At 51.0% G+C, this 17,956-nt stretch overlaps 1 protein-coding gene and 1 long non-coding RNA gene across 4 annotated transcripts; one reads left to right on the top strand and one right to left on the bottom strand.

Annotated features, from left to right (window-relative positions):
- Nucleotides 1-1,356: 1,356 nt before the first annotated feature.
- Nucleotides 1,357-14,218, top strand: LOC102899737. Its single transcript, XR_439655.5, has 3 exons — nt 1,357-1,676; nt 8,824-9,378; nt 13,661-14,218. It is a non-coding gene; the product is annotated as an uncharacterized LOC102899737 (long non-coding RNA).
- Nucleotides 10,354-17,201, bottom strand: RDH8 (retinol dehydrogenase 8). Of its 3 annotated transcripts, none has more exons than XM_003981846.6 (6): nt 17,056-17,201; nt 14,415-14,576; nt 13,598-13,777; nt 12,536-12,629; nt 12,065-12,248; nt 10,354-11,941 (listed from the first exon to the last, which is right to left on the bottom strand). In XM_003981846.6, exons 1-6 carry the CDS (start codon nt 17,156-17,158, stop codon nt 11,726-11,728), a joined length of 939 nt encoding a protein of 312 aa, XP_003981895.4. In that variant the 5' UTR covers nt 17,159-17,201; the 3' UTR covers nt 10,354-11,725. The 3 variants fall into 3 exon arrangements, with proteins under 3 accessions (XP_003981895.4, XP_044901276.1, XP_044901279.1); XM_045045341.1 differs by having other exon boundaries at nt 10,354-11,893; XM_045045344.1 differs by lacking the exon at nt 13,598-13,777 and having other exon boundaries at nt 17,056-17,200.
- Nucleotides 17,202-17,956: the final 755 nt, after the last annotated feature.

Genomic DNA, 17,956 nt, shown 5'->3' with positions numbered 1-17,956 from the left:
CCTGCTCTCTGGGAATCTCCGCTGGTTCTGTTCAGCCGTCCCTCAGCTGGGTGTGAGCTCTCCCCCTCACATCTTTGTGACCACCCCAGGTGTCCGCATCCTCCCTCTGTCCCAGGGGCTCCTAGGTATCCAGAGCAAGGGGTCGTCCAAAGGTGAAGGATGGCAGGGGCGCTGTTCTCAGTCCCTCCCACCTTTCTGTCCAGTCTGGGCCTCCTGTTACTCTGCCAGTATCTCTGTCTCCCGAGGGAACTCTTTTTTTTTTTTTAATTTATTTTGAGAGAGAGCATGAGCCGGGGAGCAGGGGAGGGGCAGAGAGAGAGGCGGGGAGAGAGAATCCCAAGTAGGCTCCACACTGCCAGCACAGAACCTGATGCAGGGGCTCGAACCCATGAACCAGGAGATCATGACCTGAGCTGAAACCAAGAGTCAGATGCTCAACTGACTGAGTCACCCCGGAGTGGAAATCCTTGTTAGGTAAACACATCTGAGGCTTTTGAAGCCTGCTCAGGCCCGCACCTCCCTTGAGTTTCGGTTTTGACTTGGGGGAGGGCCCAGCACCGCCGTCGCCCTCTGTCGGGTACGAGGGAGCAACAGAGGAGGCGGGGAAACACGAAACACTTTGAAAACAAACGGTGTGGCGGCGGGGGGGGGGGGGGGGGGGGAGAGGGGGTTCTGTGACACAGCTTAGTCATCCAGTGAATGACGGATGATCAGATTGATGGAGGAGTTGAACAAATGGATGGAGGCAAAAGTGGGTGCTGGGTGAATGAGTGACAGGAGCTCGCGTCTCATGAAGAATGAGCATTTGCTCAACAACTAATAAAATAAATGAAATAAATCTGAGCACCACTTGCATGGCTGGCTTTGTTGTCGGCGCGTGGGGGGCGGGGACACAGCAAGGGAACAGGACGGAAACCCCTTCCCCTGGGGTGTGGGTGTTTACTGTGGCTGCCATCACCTGGACTGTCCCTTTGGGTCCTCTCGGCAATCTCAGGACCCACTGACCCATTTTGCAGATGCAAAAACCTAGGCACCAGAAGGTGAAGCGTCCTGCCCGAAACTGTGCAGCTAGGAAGCTGGGGGGGCACAGGGACGTTAAGTGAGTCGCCTTAGGTCACACAGCAAGTTCAGCGAACCCGTGTGAGAGGGAGCCGGAGAAGGGTAGGGGGTCGGCGGGCGACCCGCGGTGGGCTCCACCCGGGTCCGCTACGGCAGTTGAAGGTCAAGTCCAACTTTCGGCCACGAGAGGGCGCCAGCGAGCCTCCGGCCAGCCCAGGAGGGCTCGGCCCCCTCCCGCAGGAATGCGGGTGGTGGAGGGAGGGGACGTTGGCCGCGCGCCCAGAGCAGCTGCTGCTGCCGCTCGGATTCCGCCCGCCTTCCCCTCCCTGGGACCCGGGGTTTGCAGCAAGGAGGCCGGGGCGGGAGGGACGGCGTTGCAGGGATGTGTGGCCTCTGTTTTCGCTCCCTCCTCCTCCAGGCTTCCAGCCCACAGCTTCCCGGGAAAGGCCGGGCCGGATCCAGGAGGCAAGAAATAATACAAATACCAGCATTTCAGCGAACGGCTTCTTTTGTGAAACACTTCAGTCCTGGCACTTAGCGGGGGCTCTCTCGCCAGCAGCCCTTCCATTTCACAGATGAGGAAACCGATGCTCAGAAAGGTGGCGTTTCTTGCTCAGGTAGGAGGTGTCAGGAGCGTCTCGGTCCAGATGAGGCCGCCAGGACGCGTTCTGCTTGGTCACCTTGTGTGTCAACCCAGGCTCCTCGGTCACTTCTTGGTCCCTGAGGCTTCGGGAACTGGCTTTGCCTCCTGATCCCTAAGGACACGCCCCAGATGCCTCTGGTTCCCGGTCCAAGGAGGCCTGCTAGCAGTGACAAATTTCAGGGGAAGCTTGTTCCTTGCTGTGGGGGAGGAAGAATTCAGCAGTCGCATTTGGGGTTGATTACTGGGTCTGAAAGCACCGGGATAGGCGCCCTAACAGAAGTGAAAGCCTGATCAGGGAAAACTGCCCCCAAATAAGCAGCTAGGAGGGCCCAGAGAAACCTCCTAACCCACCCAGGCTGGGGAATCAAAGAAGGCATCCTGGAGGAAGTGGTATTTAGGCTGAGACCCGAAAGTCTGAAAGTCTCAGGACAGTAAGAGAAATCTGGTGGAGGGTTAGGGGTGGGAGACAGAAGAAGGTTTTGTTTCAGGGGGAGGGAACAGCCCATGTGAAGACGTGGAAGAGACATGGCGCATTTGGGGAGTCGTAAGGAAAGGGTCTTGAAATGCTTAATAGGCTACAGGGAGTCTCATTTTTAAAATTTGTTTGATTTAAAAATTTTTTTAGTTTGTTTATTTATTTTGAGCAAGAGAGCGCGAGAGCAAATGGGGGAGGGGCGGAGAGAGAGGATCCCAAGAAGGTTCTGCACTGTCAGCACAGAGCCTGTCGCTGGACTTGAACTCAGGAACAGCGAGATCATGACCTGAACCGAAATCAAGAGTCGGATGCTTAACCCCAACTGAGCCACCCACGTGTCCCAGACACGGATTCATTTTGATGCCTTAATTTACCCACCCATTATTTCAGGTGTCAGATATTTGGGCATCTATCATGTGCCACATACTCTAGTAGGGGTTGGGGGTGTGGTCGAGGAGAGGACAGTCTCCTCCCCAGGGAGGTGCCATTCTAGTGGGGGGAGACAGGCAGGAAACATAACTTTTGTGTATGTCAGGTATTGACAAATAAAGCAGGTTCAGGGGATAGGGCGATAGGGTACGATCTTATGGCCTCTCTGAGAAGGTGACATCTGAGCACCTTCATGAACCGAAGGAGGGAGCCATGTGGCTATCTGGGAAAAGCGTTCTAGGCGGATGGAACAGCAAATACAAAGGCCCTGAGGTAGGAATGTGCATGGAGCATTTAAGAAATAGTAAGGAAGGGCACTTGGGTGGCTCAGTCGGTTAAGCGGCCGGCTTCAGCTCAGGTCATGATTTTGAGGTTCATTAGTTTGAGCCCCACATCGGGTTCTGTGCTGACAGCTCAGAGCCTGGAGCCTGCTTTGGATTCTGTGTCTGCCTCTCTCTCTCTGCCCCTTCCCTGCTCCTTCTCTGTCCCTCAAAGAAAATAAATAAATGTTAAAAAAAAATTAAAAAAAAAAAAAGAAATAGTAAGGAGGTCAGTGTTTCCAGAATGAAGCGGGTGAAAGGGAGAGAGTGGAAGATAATTTGGGATTAATATTTAAGGGTCAGAACATGTAGGAGCCCTCATAGCTGTGGATTTTGAATCTAAGTAAGAGGGGGAACCATTGGAGAATTTTGAAAAGAAAAGCAATATTATCTTTCTGTTTTAACAGAATTAGTCTGGGCAGGTCCTTTCTTCCTCTGACCTGAAATCCAAAGGTGATTTTCACTTAGTTCAAAGCAATAAGGAGGGCAAATTATTCCATGACATAAAATAAGGCCACATTATGTCACAGAAAAGTTGAAAAAATGGGGGAAGAGTGCACTTCGTATTACAGGCACCCTAATCTCCATAATATGTAAAGAATTTCTAAGAATATTAATAAATAAAAAAATAATAATAATAAAAATAAAAATAAAAATAATAAATATATAAACAATCCAGGGGCGCCTGGGTGGCTCAGTCAGTTAAGCGTCCGACTCTTGGTTTTGGCTCAGGTCAGGATCTTACAGTTGGTGAGTTCAAACCCCACATAGGACTCTGTGCTGGCAGTGCGGGACCTGCTGGGGATTCCCTCTCTCTTCCTCTCTTTCTGCCCCCCCCCCAAAATATAGATAAGCAGTCCAATAGAAAAACTTGAGCAAGGGGCACCTGGGTGGCTCAGTCGGTTGAGCATCTGATTCCGGCTCAGGTCATGCTTAGGTCACGATCTCGCGGTTTGTGAGTTCGAGCCCCATGTCGGGCTAGTGCTGACATCTCAGAGCCTGGAGCCTGCTTTGGACTCTGTGTCTCCCTCTCTCTCTCTCTCTCTCTCTGTCCTTTCCCCCACTCGCACTCTCTCTCTGTCTCTCAAAAATAAATAAAAGCGTTAAAAAGTCAGAAAACCTTGAGCAAAACGTGTGATCGGGATGTTCACAAAAAATGAAATACAAAAGGTTCTTTGACATGTGAAAGGACAGCCTTACTCACAATAAGGGAAATGCAAGTTAGTATCAGAGAAATGTGCACTGGGTGTTGTATGGTAACCAATTTGACAATAGATTTCATATTTAAAAAATAATAATAAGGGGCGCCTGGGTGGCTCAGTCGGTTGGGCGGCCGACTTCGGCTCAGGTCATGATCTCGCGGTCCGTGAGTTCGAGCCCCGTGTCGGGCTCTGTGCTGACAGCTCAGAGCCTGGGGTCTGCTTCGGATTCTGTGTCTCCCTCTCTCTGATCCTTCCCCGTTCATGCTCTGTGTCTCTCTGTCTCAAAAATAAACGTTAAAAATTTTTTTTAAATAATAATAAAAAAATAAAACAGTATGGTTAAAAAAAAAGAGAGAAATGTGAAGTACTGATTTTTACCCATCAGGTTGGCCAAAATCTCGAAGACTAATCACTCACAGTGCGGTGAGGCTATGAGGAAGTGACCATGTTAACATATGGACATCAGTCCTTTCCAATAGAGATGAATTTGATAATGTTCGTAGAAATGACAAATGCATAGTTTCTTTGGCCAAGTAATCCCAAGACAGAGACGCTTGCACACGTGTGAAGTGATGTATGCACACAAGGTCATCCGTTGCAGCCATTTACATAATAGGAGAGGATTGGAGGGAGCCCAAAGATTCATCAGTACAGGACCAGTTGCATAAATTATTGTCTATCTACACAATGCGATATTTTGCAGCTGTGCAAAGGAATGAGAATGTCTGCTCGGGCTGATCGGGAAACACTTCCAGGATGTAGTATTCAAGGAAAGATCTCATAGTATGCTGCTTTTTGTGAAAAAGATCATATATATATATATATTCAGTATATTTATTTTTTTTAATGCGGTAAAATCTGCACAACGTAAAACTTATCATTTTAGCCATTTTTGACGTACAGTGGAATGCTATCGAGCACATTCACATCGCCGTGCGACCATCCCCACCATCCATCTCTAGAACGTTCCGCCTTCTCAAACTGAGACTCTGTCCCCGGGGCGCCTGGGTGGCGCAGTCGGTTAAGCGTCCGACTTCAACCAGGTCACGATCTCGCGGTCCGTGAGTTCGAGCCCCGCGTCAGGCTCTGGGCTGATGGCTCGGAGCCTGGAGCCTGTTTCCAATTCTGTGTCTCCCTCTCTCTCTGCCCCTCCCCCGTTCATGCTCTGTCTCTCTCTGTCCCAAAAATAAAAATAAACGTTGAAAAAAAAATTAAAAAAAAAAAAAAGAAACTCTGTCCCCATGAAACACTGACTTCCCATTCCCTCTCCCCCAGCCTCTGTTAACCTCTGTTTTACTTTTTTGTCTATGGATTTGCATAAGTGGAATCGTACAATGTATTTATCCTTTTGTGTCTGGCTTATGTCCCTCCGCTTAATGTCTTCAAGGTTCACCCATGGTGTAGCAGGTGCCAGAATTTTCCTCCTTTTTAAGGTGGAATAACATTCCTTTGCGTATATAATACCACAGTTTGCTTATCAGTTTTTTCCTTGTATAATCAGAAAGAAAATCTGGATATTGCGTTCTGTCTCTCTCTCGAAAACAAATAAACATTAAAAAAAATTTTTTTTTTAAATGGGGCACCTGGGTGGCTCAGTTGGTTGGGTGTCCGACTTCAGCTCAGGTCATGATCTCACAGTCCATGAGTCAGAGCCCCATGTCTGGCTCTGTGCTGACACCTGGGAACCTGGAGCCTGCTTCGGATTCTGTGTCTCCTTCTCTCTCTCCACCCTCCCCCATTCGTGCTCTGTCTGTCTGTCTGTCTCTCTCTCAAAAATAAATAAACATTAAAAAATTAAAAAAAAAAAGAAAGAAAATCTGGATAGATAACTCGAGGTGGGGGGTGTCGGGAATTGGGCAGTTGAGGGAAAGAGGAGGGCAGGAGAATTTTTAAAAATATTTATTTTTGAGAGAGGGGGAGAGAAAGAACATGAGCAGGGGAGGGGCAGAGGTGGGGGGGGGAAGAGGATCTGAAGCAGGCTCTGTGCTGACAGCAGAGAGCCCGATGCAGGGCTCAAATCCATAAGCTGTGAGATCATGACCTGTGCCGAAATTGGACGCCCAACTGACTGAGCCACCCAGGCGCCCTTAGGAGAATTGTTTTTTAAAGTATTCTTTCAGGTGTGCCTGGCTGACTCAGTCAGTAGAGCATGTGACTCTCAATCTCAGGGTTGTGAGTTCAAGCCCCACGTTGGGCATTGAGCCTACTTAAAAAAAATTAAATATATATATATGCACATATATATTGATTTTTTTAAAGCACTGAGCATTTTAGCTAGTCAAAAGCTGATTTTAAACATCCTCTGGGGTGGGGGGCGCCTGGGTGGCTCAGTTGGTTGAGCATCCGACTTCAGCTCAGGTCATGATCTCGCGGTTCGTGAGTTCAAGCCCCGCCTCGGGCTCTGTGCTGACAGCTTGGAGCCTGGAACCTGCTTCGGATTCTGTGTCTCCCTCTCTCTGCCCCTTCCCCGCTCATGCTCTGTCTCTCTCTCTCAAAGGTGAATAAACGTTAAAAAAATAATTTAAAGTTCCTCTGGGCTGTTGCGTGGAGAATGGACTGTAGGGGGAGCGAGTGCAGAAGCGGGGAGGGGGCTGGTGCAACGCTCCAGGTGAGAAATGATGGTGGTTGGACTAGGGTGGGGGCCCAGAAGGTGTTGCAAAACGGTTGGTTGGATATATTTGAATATATTTTACAGGTCAAGTGAGCAAGATCTGATTAGCTGTGAGGTATGATGACTCCGAGAGTTTTGGCGTGAGCCATCAGAACAGACTTCCCTCTGCTAAGATGGGGAGAGAGGACAGAGGGGCAGGTGTGAGCGCAGAAATCGAGAACCAAGGGTTAGTGCGTCAACACCTTCTGAACGTCGGCCTATTTCTGTTGTAAGCAATAGCATCCAGCTAAAGTGTAGTAACAGTCCCTGCCCCAAAACACACACTCTGCTTTTGCTTTTATGTTGCCATCTGGATTGGTGGTGATTCTTCTTTTTTTTTAAATTTTTTTTTCAACGTTTATTTATTTTTGGGACAGAGAGAGACAGAGCATGAACGGGGGAGGGGCAGAGAGAGAGGGAGACACAGAATCGGAAACAGGCTCCAGGCTCTGAGCCATCAGCCCAGAGCCCGACGCGGGGCTCGAACTCCCGGACCGCGAGATCGTGACCTGGCTGAAGTCGGACGCTTAACCGACTGCGCCACCCAGGCGCCCCGGTGATTCTTCTTTATATGCAACAGAAACTGGCTCAGGGTGATTTAAGCTGCAAAGCAATTTACCCGGTTGGATGCTGGGGGCTAATGAAATCACCAGCCTTCGAAGATGGACAGGGACAAAGTGGGGGTGCAGGGCAGGAGCTTAAATCCTCCTGAATCCAACCTGAAACTCTGGCTTTCATTGACACTTCCGTCAATGCCCCGTCTCTCCTGCCACCTCCCTTTCCTGATCCCTCCTCTTTTGGGGGGGGGGGGTTCTCAACTCTAAATCCTGTACATCTGTTGAGTGGAATTGGGGTCACATGCTCACTTCCGTAGCTGCTGGGGAATCTGAGAAGAAGGTCTGGTATGTTCTCACACCAGGGGTCTATGAGTCTGGGGTTCGGAATACTGTATGCCCCACCTGTAAATAACTGTCGAGTTTGGCTTCACGCACGGTGACTTTGATGGCTTTTCCTTGTTGGCAAGAAGATAAATTTGTCTTTTAAAATAATTTATTTGGGGCGCCTGGGTGGCTCAGTCAGTTAAGCGGCCGACTTTGGCTCAGGTCATGATCTCACGGTCCGTGAGTTCGAGCCCCGCGTCGGGCTCCGTGCTGACGGCTCAGAGCCTGGAGCCTGTTTCGGATTCTGTGTCTCCCTCTCTCTCTGACCCTCCCCCGTTCATGCTCTGTCTCAAAAATAAATAAACGTTAAAGAAAAATTTAAAAATAAATAAAATTAGTTATTTAAGGGAGTTTTTGGGTTTTTTTTTTAAACAAGAGAATATTGGACATAGAATTCAGGACAGTGGAGACTCTTGGGGTAAGACAGGCATCAAATATCAATAATGTTCTAATGGTGGAGTCTGATGGTGGGCTCGTGTGTATGTGTTTTGCTCCCCTGGTCTTTTGCACACATGCATGATGTCAGTCAGAGTCCCGGATGGAAAGAGGTAGTACACTCAAAGCGGGTAATTTGGGGCTCCATGAAGACAGGGACAATTGCAAAAGTAGAGACAGAAGGCGGGTAGCCCTATGGAGTGCAGTGCCATTCTGCTGGCCTCTGGGGGGTCCTATCACCATCTTTAGCTGAAAGGGGCAAGGGGGGAGTGGCTCTTAGACACTGGAGCTGGGGCCTCAGCTGGGACCATGGCCCCCATGGAGGGAGCTCTGGTGGGGGGGGGGGAGACAAATACTCTGGCCTTTCTCCTCCCAGCCTCTCATCCCCCGCTGATGCCTCCTATCGGCAGAGCCCCACACAACCAAAAACTAGATGTGGAGGAAACCGGCTGATGTAAACCTTGGGTGAACCTCTTGAGGCAGCCCAAAGACCTTTTTACACACGTGTGCCCCTTATATTCTTTTTAAAAATGTGTTTAAATTTTAAATTGAGATGTAATTCATATACCGTGAAATCTGCCATTTTAAAGCGTGAGATGCAGTGGTTTGGGTCAAGTCACAAGGCTGTGCAACGGGCGTCATGATCTAATTTCATACATTCTTTTGTAGGTATTTCCAACACGCTTGAGAAATCCAATGTCGGGGAGGGGAAAGGAGGGGCGCATTTGAGAAAAAAATAGTAAGCAGCTCCATTATCTCTGACTCAAAGACGTGTGGAGGGCCCTGGACTCAGTTTCCCTTTTCCTAGAAGATGTTACGAGAGGCCCCTGGAGGTCAGCACAGACTGAGTTGGAGAGACCCAGGCTTGATTCCTGCCCCTCCCTCTGCTCTGGACAGCCTCGGTTTCCTCATTTATGAACTGGGCAGCTTCTGAGTGCCTCTGTCTACTAAGGTTGCAGGAGCAAACATTGATGAAAACCCCTTCGCCCGGGGCCTGGCCCTCCAGGGTGGTAGCCAGACGTGAAGCATCACAAAGACTCCACCTCCAGCGTGCGGGACTCTTCCTGTCATTTCGGTGCTGTTGCCGTTAGCTCTGCTCTCCGGGAGATGCCACCAGCACGTCACCTGCCCAGGGTCACCCAGTGAACAAGAAACAGGATCAGCATTGAACACGGAGTCAGTCCATTTGCTTCCGAATTCTCCACATGAGGACCAAGAAACTTGGTAATACTCTCTTGGGGGCTCCAGTAGGACCCTTATTGCTTAAAACATTTTTAAGGTTTATTTATTTATTTTAAGAGAGCAAGAGAGCAGGGGAGGGGCAGAGAGAGAGGGGGAGAGAGAGAGAGAGAGAGAGAGAGAGAGAGAGTCCCAAGCATGCTCCATCCACACTGTGAGCGTGAAGCCCGATGTGGGACTCAAACTCATAAACTACAGGATCATGACCTGAGGGGCGCCTGGGTGGCTCAGTCGGTTAAGCATCCGACTTTGGCTCAGGTCATGATCTCATGGTCCGTGAGTTCGAGCCCTGCTTCGGGCTCTGTGCTGACGGCTCAGAGCCTGGAGACTGCTTCAGATTCTGTGTCTCCCTCTCTCTCTGACCCTCCCCCGTTCATGCTCTGTCTCTCTCTGTCTCAAAAATAAATAAAACATTAAAAAAAAAAAAGATCATGACCTGAGCCAAAATCATGGGTCGGATGCTTAACCAACTGAGCCACCCAGGCTCCTGCTTTTTTTTTTTTTTTTTTATTTTTTTTTTTAACGTTTATTTATTTTTGAGACAGAGAGAGACAGAGCATGAATGGGGGAGGGTCAGAGAGAGAGAGGGAGACACAGAATCTGAAACAGGCTCCAGGCTCCGAGCTGTCAGCACAGAGCCCGACGCGGGGCTCGAACTCACAGACCGCGAGACCATGACCTGAGCCGAAGTCGGCCGCTTAACCGACTGGGCCACCCAGGCGCCCCGCAGGCTCCTGCTTTTTAAAAATTTTTAACTGTGAGGGTGCCTGGGTGACTCAGTCGGTTAAGTATCTGACATCAGCTCAGGTCATGATCTCTCATGGCTCATGAGTTTGACCCCACGTGGGGCTCTCCTCTGTCAGCCCAGACCCCGCTTCAGATCTTCTGTCTCCTTCTCTCTCTGTCCCTCACCCACTCACGCTCTCTCTCTCTCTGTCAAAAATAAATAAACATAAAAAATAATGAAAAATAAAAATTTTAATTGTGATAAAATATACATAACACGAAATTTACCATGTTCACCATTTTTAAGTGTTCAGTTCTGTGGCGTTAAGTACATTCTCGTGGTTGTGCAGCCCTCCCTACCACCCATCTCCAGAACGCATTATGTCTTGCAAACTGAGACTCTGTCCCCCCAAAACACTGACTCCCCACCCCCTCCTGGAGCCCACCATCTACTTCCTATCTCTGTGAATGGGACTCCTCTAGGGACCTCATCCAAGTGGAATCCTACAGTATCTGTCCTTTCGTGTCTAGCTTACTTCACGGAGTATAATGCTCTCGGGGTTTATTCGTGTTGTAGCAGGTGTTGGAACTGACTTCCTTTTTAAGGCTGAATAACATTCCATCGTGTGGATGTACCTCATTGTGTTCATCCAGTCTTCTGTTGATGGACCCGTTGATGGGGTTGCTTCCACATTTGGCCGTTGTGAATCATGCTGCCATGAATGTGGGTGTGCCAATATCTCCTTGAGACCCTGCTTTCAGTTCTTTGGGGTCACACCCAGAAATGGAACTGCTGAGTCACGTGATAATTCTGTCTCGTTTTTTGAGGAACTATCACGCTATTTTCCATAGTGACCGTACCATTTTACATTCTCACCGACAGTGCACAAGCCTTCCAATTTCTTCACCTTGTCACCAACACTTGTTATTTTCTCGAGTGTTGTTTGCGCGGTTTATTTATAGCAGTCGTTCTAATGTGTGTGAAGTGAACCTTATTGCTTTTTAAATTTTTTATTTAGACATAGGGAGTTGAGCTTTATTAAATATTTAATATAGGGATTGCTAGTGGTAACAAATATATATCTGATGAAAAAAATATACATGTGCCGCTGGTGAGTGCATGAAACATTTTGCTGATGGGCTGTGTGACCGGAAAAGTCTTGAAGACCCCTTAGTCAACTCGGTTCTATGTAGAGGGCGTTTTAGATCATCCTTGTATTTCCAGGCCCAAGATAATAAAGTCCAGAGGTTGAATGAGGCAGTCTATTTCATCTTTCAAGGTCCAGCAACGATGTCCCCTCCTCCAGGAAGCCTACCTTGCCTTCCCAGACACAGCTCCAGCCTCCCTACTCTGGGCTCCTCAGCCCAGGGTCCAAGGCTCCCTCTTTCTGTCCCAGCCCTGACCATGGTGGGGGGGGGGGGGGGCGCGGTGTGTGTGCCTGGAGGCTGAGGGATTTCTGGGGCCCCACCAAGGCCCAGGCACAGAGTGGGTCAGGCAGGTTGCTGAGTGCATGAATGAATGAAGAGTCCGTAGAGGCCTCTGAGATCGGTATGAACTGAAGACGCCTGGCTGTGCAGAGGTGGGGAGGGTCGGGTGAAGCTCTGCTCACCGGGGCCATATTCGGATGCGGAGGCAGCCGCAGGCCAGACATCGGAGGCCAAGGTTGAGGAAGCGCGTCCAGCGGAAGAGCAGGCGGTGGGAGGTGCGCACGTAAAGGCTGCCGGAGGGGTCCACAGCCTTGAGGGCAGCCAGCGGGGTGTAGCGGGCGTTGGTCTGTCGGCGCAGGGGGGGTCTGGGTGAACTGATGACCTTGACGATGACCTATGGGGTGGAGCCCTGAGTTCTTCGATTCAGGGAGGCGGGGTTTGCAGGGTGGGGCACCCTCCCATCCCGGCCCCCCCAGCCGCGTCTTTGGGGCTCTGCGCTCCCCCTCCCCCCACTCACCTGGGCCACATCCTGTGGGCTCTGCCCTACGGAGCGAAAGAGCTCCCTGGAGGCTGGGAGGTAGAAATCTCGGAAGTAGTGCAAGGTGTCAGGGTCGGTGTCTGGGAACTCGGCCGTGGAAACCTGCTCCAGGAGCTTCCCCTCAAAGTCAGTGACCACTGGACCAGGTTCCACCAGGGTGATGCTGGGGATATAGGGGGGGCACCGGGGCCTGGTACCCCGACCCCCTCGCGGCCCCATTGACGTCCCTCTCCTCCTCGCTCTCCCATCCTTCCTGGTTCCCCAGCCCACCCACTGCCCTTCCCCTGGTACCGCCCATCCTCTTCCCATACCTCCATTTTCCTCGTTCCTGATTCCATTTCCCCACCATCACTGCCTTCCCACCCCACTCCTCCTCGCTGCCTCCGTTTCCCTTGTCTTTCCCCACCACTGTCTCCCGTTCCCCCGTCACTACCCAAACGCCCGCCTCACAAGATGTTGAACTGCAGCAGCTGGACAGCCAGGCTCTCAAAGAATCCCTCCAGGGCGAACTTGGAGGCTGCATAGACTTCATTGAACACGACACCTGAGAGGATTGGAGGAGGTTGAGCCCTTTGGGGTCTGGGTGATGGGCTTGTGGGTCCGGAGGGACATGGGGTCTTCAGGAGACAGAGCAAAGAGGGTTTGAAGGTCAGGATGAGGGGCTATCGAGGGCCAACATGGTGAGTGTATGTATGTGTGATGGGAGCACATGGGCTCAGGATTAGGTTGTCCTGGGTTGCCCTGTGCTCCACCTGTCCTTAGCCCTGGAAAACCCTTCTTCCCTCCATCCTCTAAACCTCTGGGCCACTTGAGCATAGGATTTCCAGGGCCCCTGAAGTCAAGTCTGATTCACTGGGGCTCTTATCTGTTTGTATGAAGAGGGAATGTAGCCCCTGAGGTTAGGAGGTGCAGCTGGAAGAGGGACCAAAGAGATGGGGCTGAGTAGTAGAATCAGATTCTTAACAAGTAAGGGGGATTCCTTAAGGGGCCTGCTGAGGAGGGGGGCGGATCCCAGGGAGTTTCCTTGGGGAGGAAGGGGGTCTAGAGGGACTCAAGGAGGAAAGACCCAGGAGCCTGGATGGCAAACAGGTGGTCTCCATAGCAGGCCAGTAGCAGACATCACTGAGCAATCACTGCTCCCCGTTTCTGCAGAACCTCAGAGCCCCAGAGCCAGACGTCGCCAGGGCTTGGTTGGAGGTGTTTGGCAAGAAAACGTCACAGAGGCGTTCTGACGGTTCTTTCGGGTTTGGGGAGATGGGCGAGACTTGTAGAGGTGTTGGGAAGTAGGTCTGATCCTGGATGTGGATGGCCATTGGCCGTATCTGTAAGACCACTGCCTCCTCTTACAGTATGGTGGACATAGACTCTTCCCGAAATTCTTCCTTCAGAGCTTTGGAATCCTTCCCCACACAGGCTCATTTGGAGTATGAGCTAAAACCTATTTGCCATCCTTCCGGCCTGGGGAGGGTCAGACACTGGGGGGATTCGCAGGGATGGGTCCCCAGGGCTTACCCTGCAGCCCCATCACACTGCTGACCACCACAATGTGGCCCTTTCTCCTTTTCTTCATGCCAGGAAGCACAGCTCTGACGAGACGCACAGCCCCGAAAAAGTTGGTATCGAAGACGTTCTGCATGGCAGCTAGGCTGAGCCCCTCCAAGGGCCCCACCAGGCCCACTCCAGCATTATTCACTAAGGGGGGGGGGTGAGGTTACATTGAGGTCCCCCAAACCTTTCTAGTGCCACTCCTGTGGGGACACTCCCTGGATCATCCCATCCCCTGCTCCAAATTCAGGGCCAGGCCAGAGTATCTCGAGTGGAAGAGTGTGGAGCCCTGGTGATTTTTACATATAGTTTAACATTTGTTATAGGGACCCTGAACCCTGGGTGGGGGGGGGGGAAGGGCTGCTGGGAACAGCCTCCCCTTAATACATGAGCCGTTCAGCTCTGACCCCACATTGCGTCAAAACAGCCACACCTGCCCTCCTTCAAAAGCCTCTGAGGGAACTTGTGTCGCTTCTTCAACAGAAGCTCTTTCCCCAAAATGACTCATCAGAGTAATTTTTCCAACTGCATATGGTTTTCTCCAAATGTGGGAAGTTCTATTCAATAAAATCCATCCTACACCCAGGACTCAAGTTTATTCTTGTATCCTTAATAAACAGGTACCCTGGGCTTTTAGCCGGCTTGTCTACCCCTTCTGTCCAGGGCTACAGGTTTCTGGTGAAGCAGGAAAGCTGGCGCTCAGACAGTGGAGAGGATTCGCTGGGACGAGGACCTGTGGTTAGGGCAGGGAGGGGAGTGACCCCCGGGGGCTGTTCGGTCTCACCCAGCACGTCCACTTCCCCTCCCTGGATGCAGCTGAGACACTGGGCCACTGACTCGTCACTGCACACGTCCAGCTGGGCCACGGTGAGGGTCTGCCCCAGAGCCTCTCCAGCAGCTGCTTCCAGTGCCCCCTTCTTTCCCAGGTCCCTCATGGTGGCCACCACTGGGAACAGAGACCGGTGTTGGGTCAGGCACTGGGCTCCTTTTCCCTCTGCATTCATTTGCATGTATTTCCATAATCTTGCATGAACAGTCACAGAGGGATGGGGACCCATAGGTTTACCTACTTACATTCACTACACGGCCACAAATGCATATTTGTGTACATTCACTTACATGTACTTTCATCCATTCATTCATCCATCCTTTACTGAGCACCTACTTAGTATCCACTGTGCCCTATTCTAGGTGCTGAGACTATTGCATGAAATGAGATAGGCAAAGTCCCTGGCTTCACAGAATGTATAGCCCAGGAAGGACGCCAATAAAATAAACATAGAACATATTGCCTTGAGGAAAGAAATACATACTTAGGGTCAGTGTGTGTGTGTGTGTGTGTGTGTGTGTGTGTGTGTGTGTACATGCAAATAGCCATGTTTCCATCATCCACAGAAATTTCAGCTTATTAAATACCTGCCATGTGCCAAACACTGTGCTGAACACTTTTATAAACCTCTAATCCTTCCAATGATTAGGACTCTAATCTTCCCTATGATTAGGCCACTGACTAATTTTCCAAAGATGGCCACAATATCTTTCATCGCATACGCTCTTTGAGAACTTTGCTGCTCCCCCTCAAGTCATGAAATCTCATGTCCCTCTCCTTGAATCTTGTGACTAGCCAGGAGTCAATAGAATAGGGTGAAGGTAACATTGGATGGCTTCTGGGATTCAGCCAGAGAAGATGCTGCAGTTTCTGCCTTGTTTGCTGTAACGTTCACTCTCGACATCTTCAGCCACCTTGTAGCGGCCCAGCTATCCCGAGACTACCTTGCTGGGAGGAAGCCCAAACTAGCCAGATAGAGGGACCACATGGAGAAGCCCTGAGGTTCATGCCTGCCCAGGCCCATGACTACCCCGCGCTGTTCCAGTTGTAGCTTTTGACCCTGAGCCAGAACTGCCTGGCCGAGCCCTTCCAAATTTATGGCCTTTGTAAAGCATGAGACACAGATGATTACAGTTGTTCTATTACACCATAAGTTTTGGGATGATTTGCTACTTAGCAATAGAAGCCAGGACAAGTAGGTGAAGTGGCTGACACACTGAGGCTCAGCAAAGTGAAGTTCCTCGTGTGTCCCGCCCCTACAACAACCTGGGTTTGTTGGCGTGCTGAGCTTAAATACCTGTGTACCTGTTTGTACCCCTCGTGCATGTACCCACAATCACACATGCACAGCCCTGGTGGGCACTTTCACGTGATCCGTGGGCCCGTGTGATTCATGGGTGTTGCACAGATGAATGGGACCACATGCATCTACATACAGTGACGAGTGTGGCCACAGGGACTGGGTTGCCTGGGTTCAAATCCGGGCTCTGCCACTTTCCAGCTGGGCGACCTTGGGCAAGGATCTTTGGCCCAATGTGCCTCATTGTGCATCATTTCTAAGATGGAGCTAATGGTAATGGCCACCTCATAGAGGTGATACGGGGATTAACTGATACACCTGACGCGCGACACTTTGATCAGAACCTGGCACATTGTAAGCACTCGGTAAACATCCTTCACACCTGATCTTCGCCAAAAGGCCGGGAAGTGATTGAATAAACATCCTTCAGCAGTTTTACACACTCACTGCGTGTGCACAGAGACACATACAGTGCTATGGCTTCCTTGCACCCTGGCCCTCAGACTGTCACACCCAAAGCTGTGTGTGTGTCTAAGACAGAGGGCAGAGGGCTGGGAGAATCAGCCCCGCCAACTGGGGCAATGCCCCTGCCCCCTGCAACCTCCTCTTACGTAGTGGCCCTGTGCCCACTTCAGCTCCAGCGTGCTCTGGGTCAGAGGTTCCCGGGGGGGGGGGGGGGTGCAGACTGGGGCACTTTACTCCAGAGTTGCAGGAGGCCAGGTCCCTAGATTTAGAGCCCCCCCACCCACCCCCTTAAGCCCCCAAGGTCAGGGTCACTTAAGAGGCTTATTTCGGAGCGGTAATCAGGGGAGGGGTGGGGGAGGGGAGTCCTAGGGAATGCCAAGTGGAGCCTCCGGGAAGCCCTCCCCACCAGCCCTTTAAAAAATATCACCAACCTCCCACTTCCTACCACACTCTACCCTTGTTTTAGTTTGCTTCTTAGCACTTATTGGCACTAGACATATTATACAATTTTAAAATCTGTTTATTGTCTGTTCTCCCTCTCCTCCCTCACACCACTGCTCGGGGCAGAGATTTTTGTCTATTTTGTTCAGAGCTGTGTTTCCAGCACCTTGACTGGTGCCTGGTGCCCAGTAGGTGCACAAGAAATATTGGTTGGATGAAGGGGTGATTCCTGAGCAGAGGTGGGAAGGGGGCCTCCATGTGTCCTGGGTCCTCCTCAAGCCCACAAATACAGCTGAAGGGATGGGCTAGTGGAAATAGTGCCAGGACGGCTGAAGGTCCTCAGAGCCGTGCCCACCCCTGCCCTTCCCGGCCCCACCCTGGGCCTCTAACCTTGGTAGCGCTGCCTGTGGTCATGAGCCAGCTGTACTGCGAGCTCCAGGCCAATTCCCGACGAGCAGCCTGAGATCAGTACAGTCCGGGGTGCGTCGGCCATGTTGATCCCTCCCTGGATGGGTGACCTCTGCTGGCCAGCACCTGACTCCTGCCACCCATCCCTTGGCTCCTCTGCCCCCTCCTAGACACCCTCCAACGGATTCCCCGCAAGGCGAAGGGGTCCCAGATGATGCCAATTCCGAACGGACCCTGGACAGGCAGCTGGGAGGAAACCTTTAACCTCAAAATAGCCTCTTTCCTTTATCTGTGAAAAATTTCTTCTCCTCACTGCTACACTCATAACTAGGGTCTTTTTATTATGATTTCAAATTATTTAGGGCTGGGGGAACTAGCAGGGGTATTCCCTTTCTGTCTCTATTCTGGGCAAAGAATCTCTGATTGGAGGGAGAGAATGAGAGAAAATGACAGTGAGTGTGGTCCCAGAAAGGTCCTTTCAAAAAGGGGAATGGGCATAGATATGTCCGAAGATGGGCTTAGACTAGGAAGAACTTCCCAGCAAGGCAGGGCAGGGCAGGGCAGGGCAGTATCTTTATGAGAATCTTTTAGCAGAAGTCTTAGCCTCAAGGTCCCTGAGGAGGGAGGAGGAGCAGCTTGGGGAGATTCCCTCTCTCTCCCCACCCCACAGCCCCCATTTCACCCTCAGGCCAGATGGGGCCCCACCCCTCCTCTCCAGGGACACAGAGACTCTTTGTCCGTGGAGCCAGAGCCTGGGAGGGAGACACTGCCGGCTTCTCCCTCTTCCCCATGGTGGGGCAGTTTAGGGCCCAGGATACGCCCCTTGGGTTCCTCCTTGCAGAAGCACCCTGAGATCCTGCAAGTCTGTGCTTGTTCAATTGCA

Source organism: Felis catus, chromosome A2 (assembly GCF_018350175.1).
Source record: "Felis catus isolate Fca126 chromosome A2, F.catus_Fca126_mat1.0, whole genome shotgun sequence".
NCBI lineage: Eukaryota > Metazoa > Chordata > Mammalia > Carnivora > Felidae > Felis > Felis catus.
Note: the sequence above shows the minus strand (reverse complement) of the source record. Positions and strands in the feature narration are given on the sequence as shown.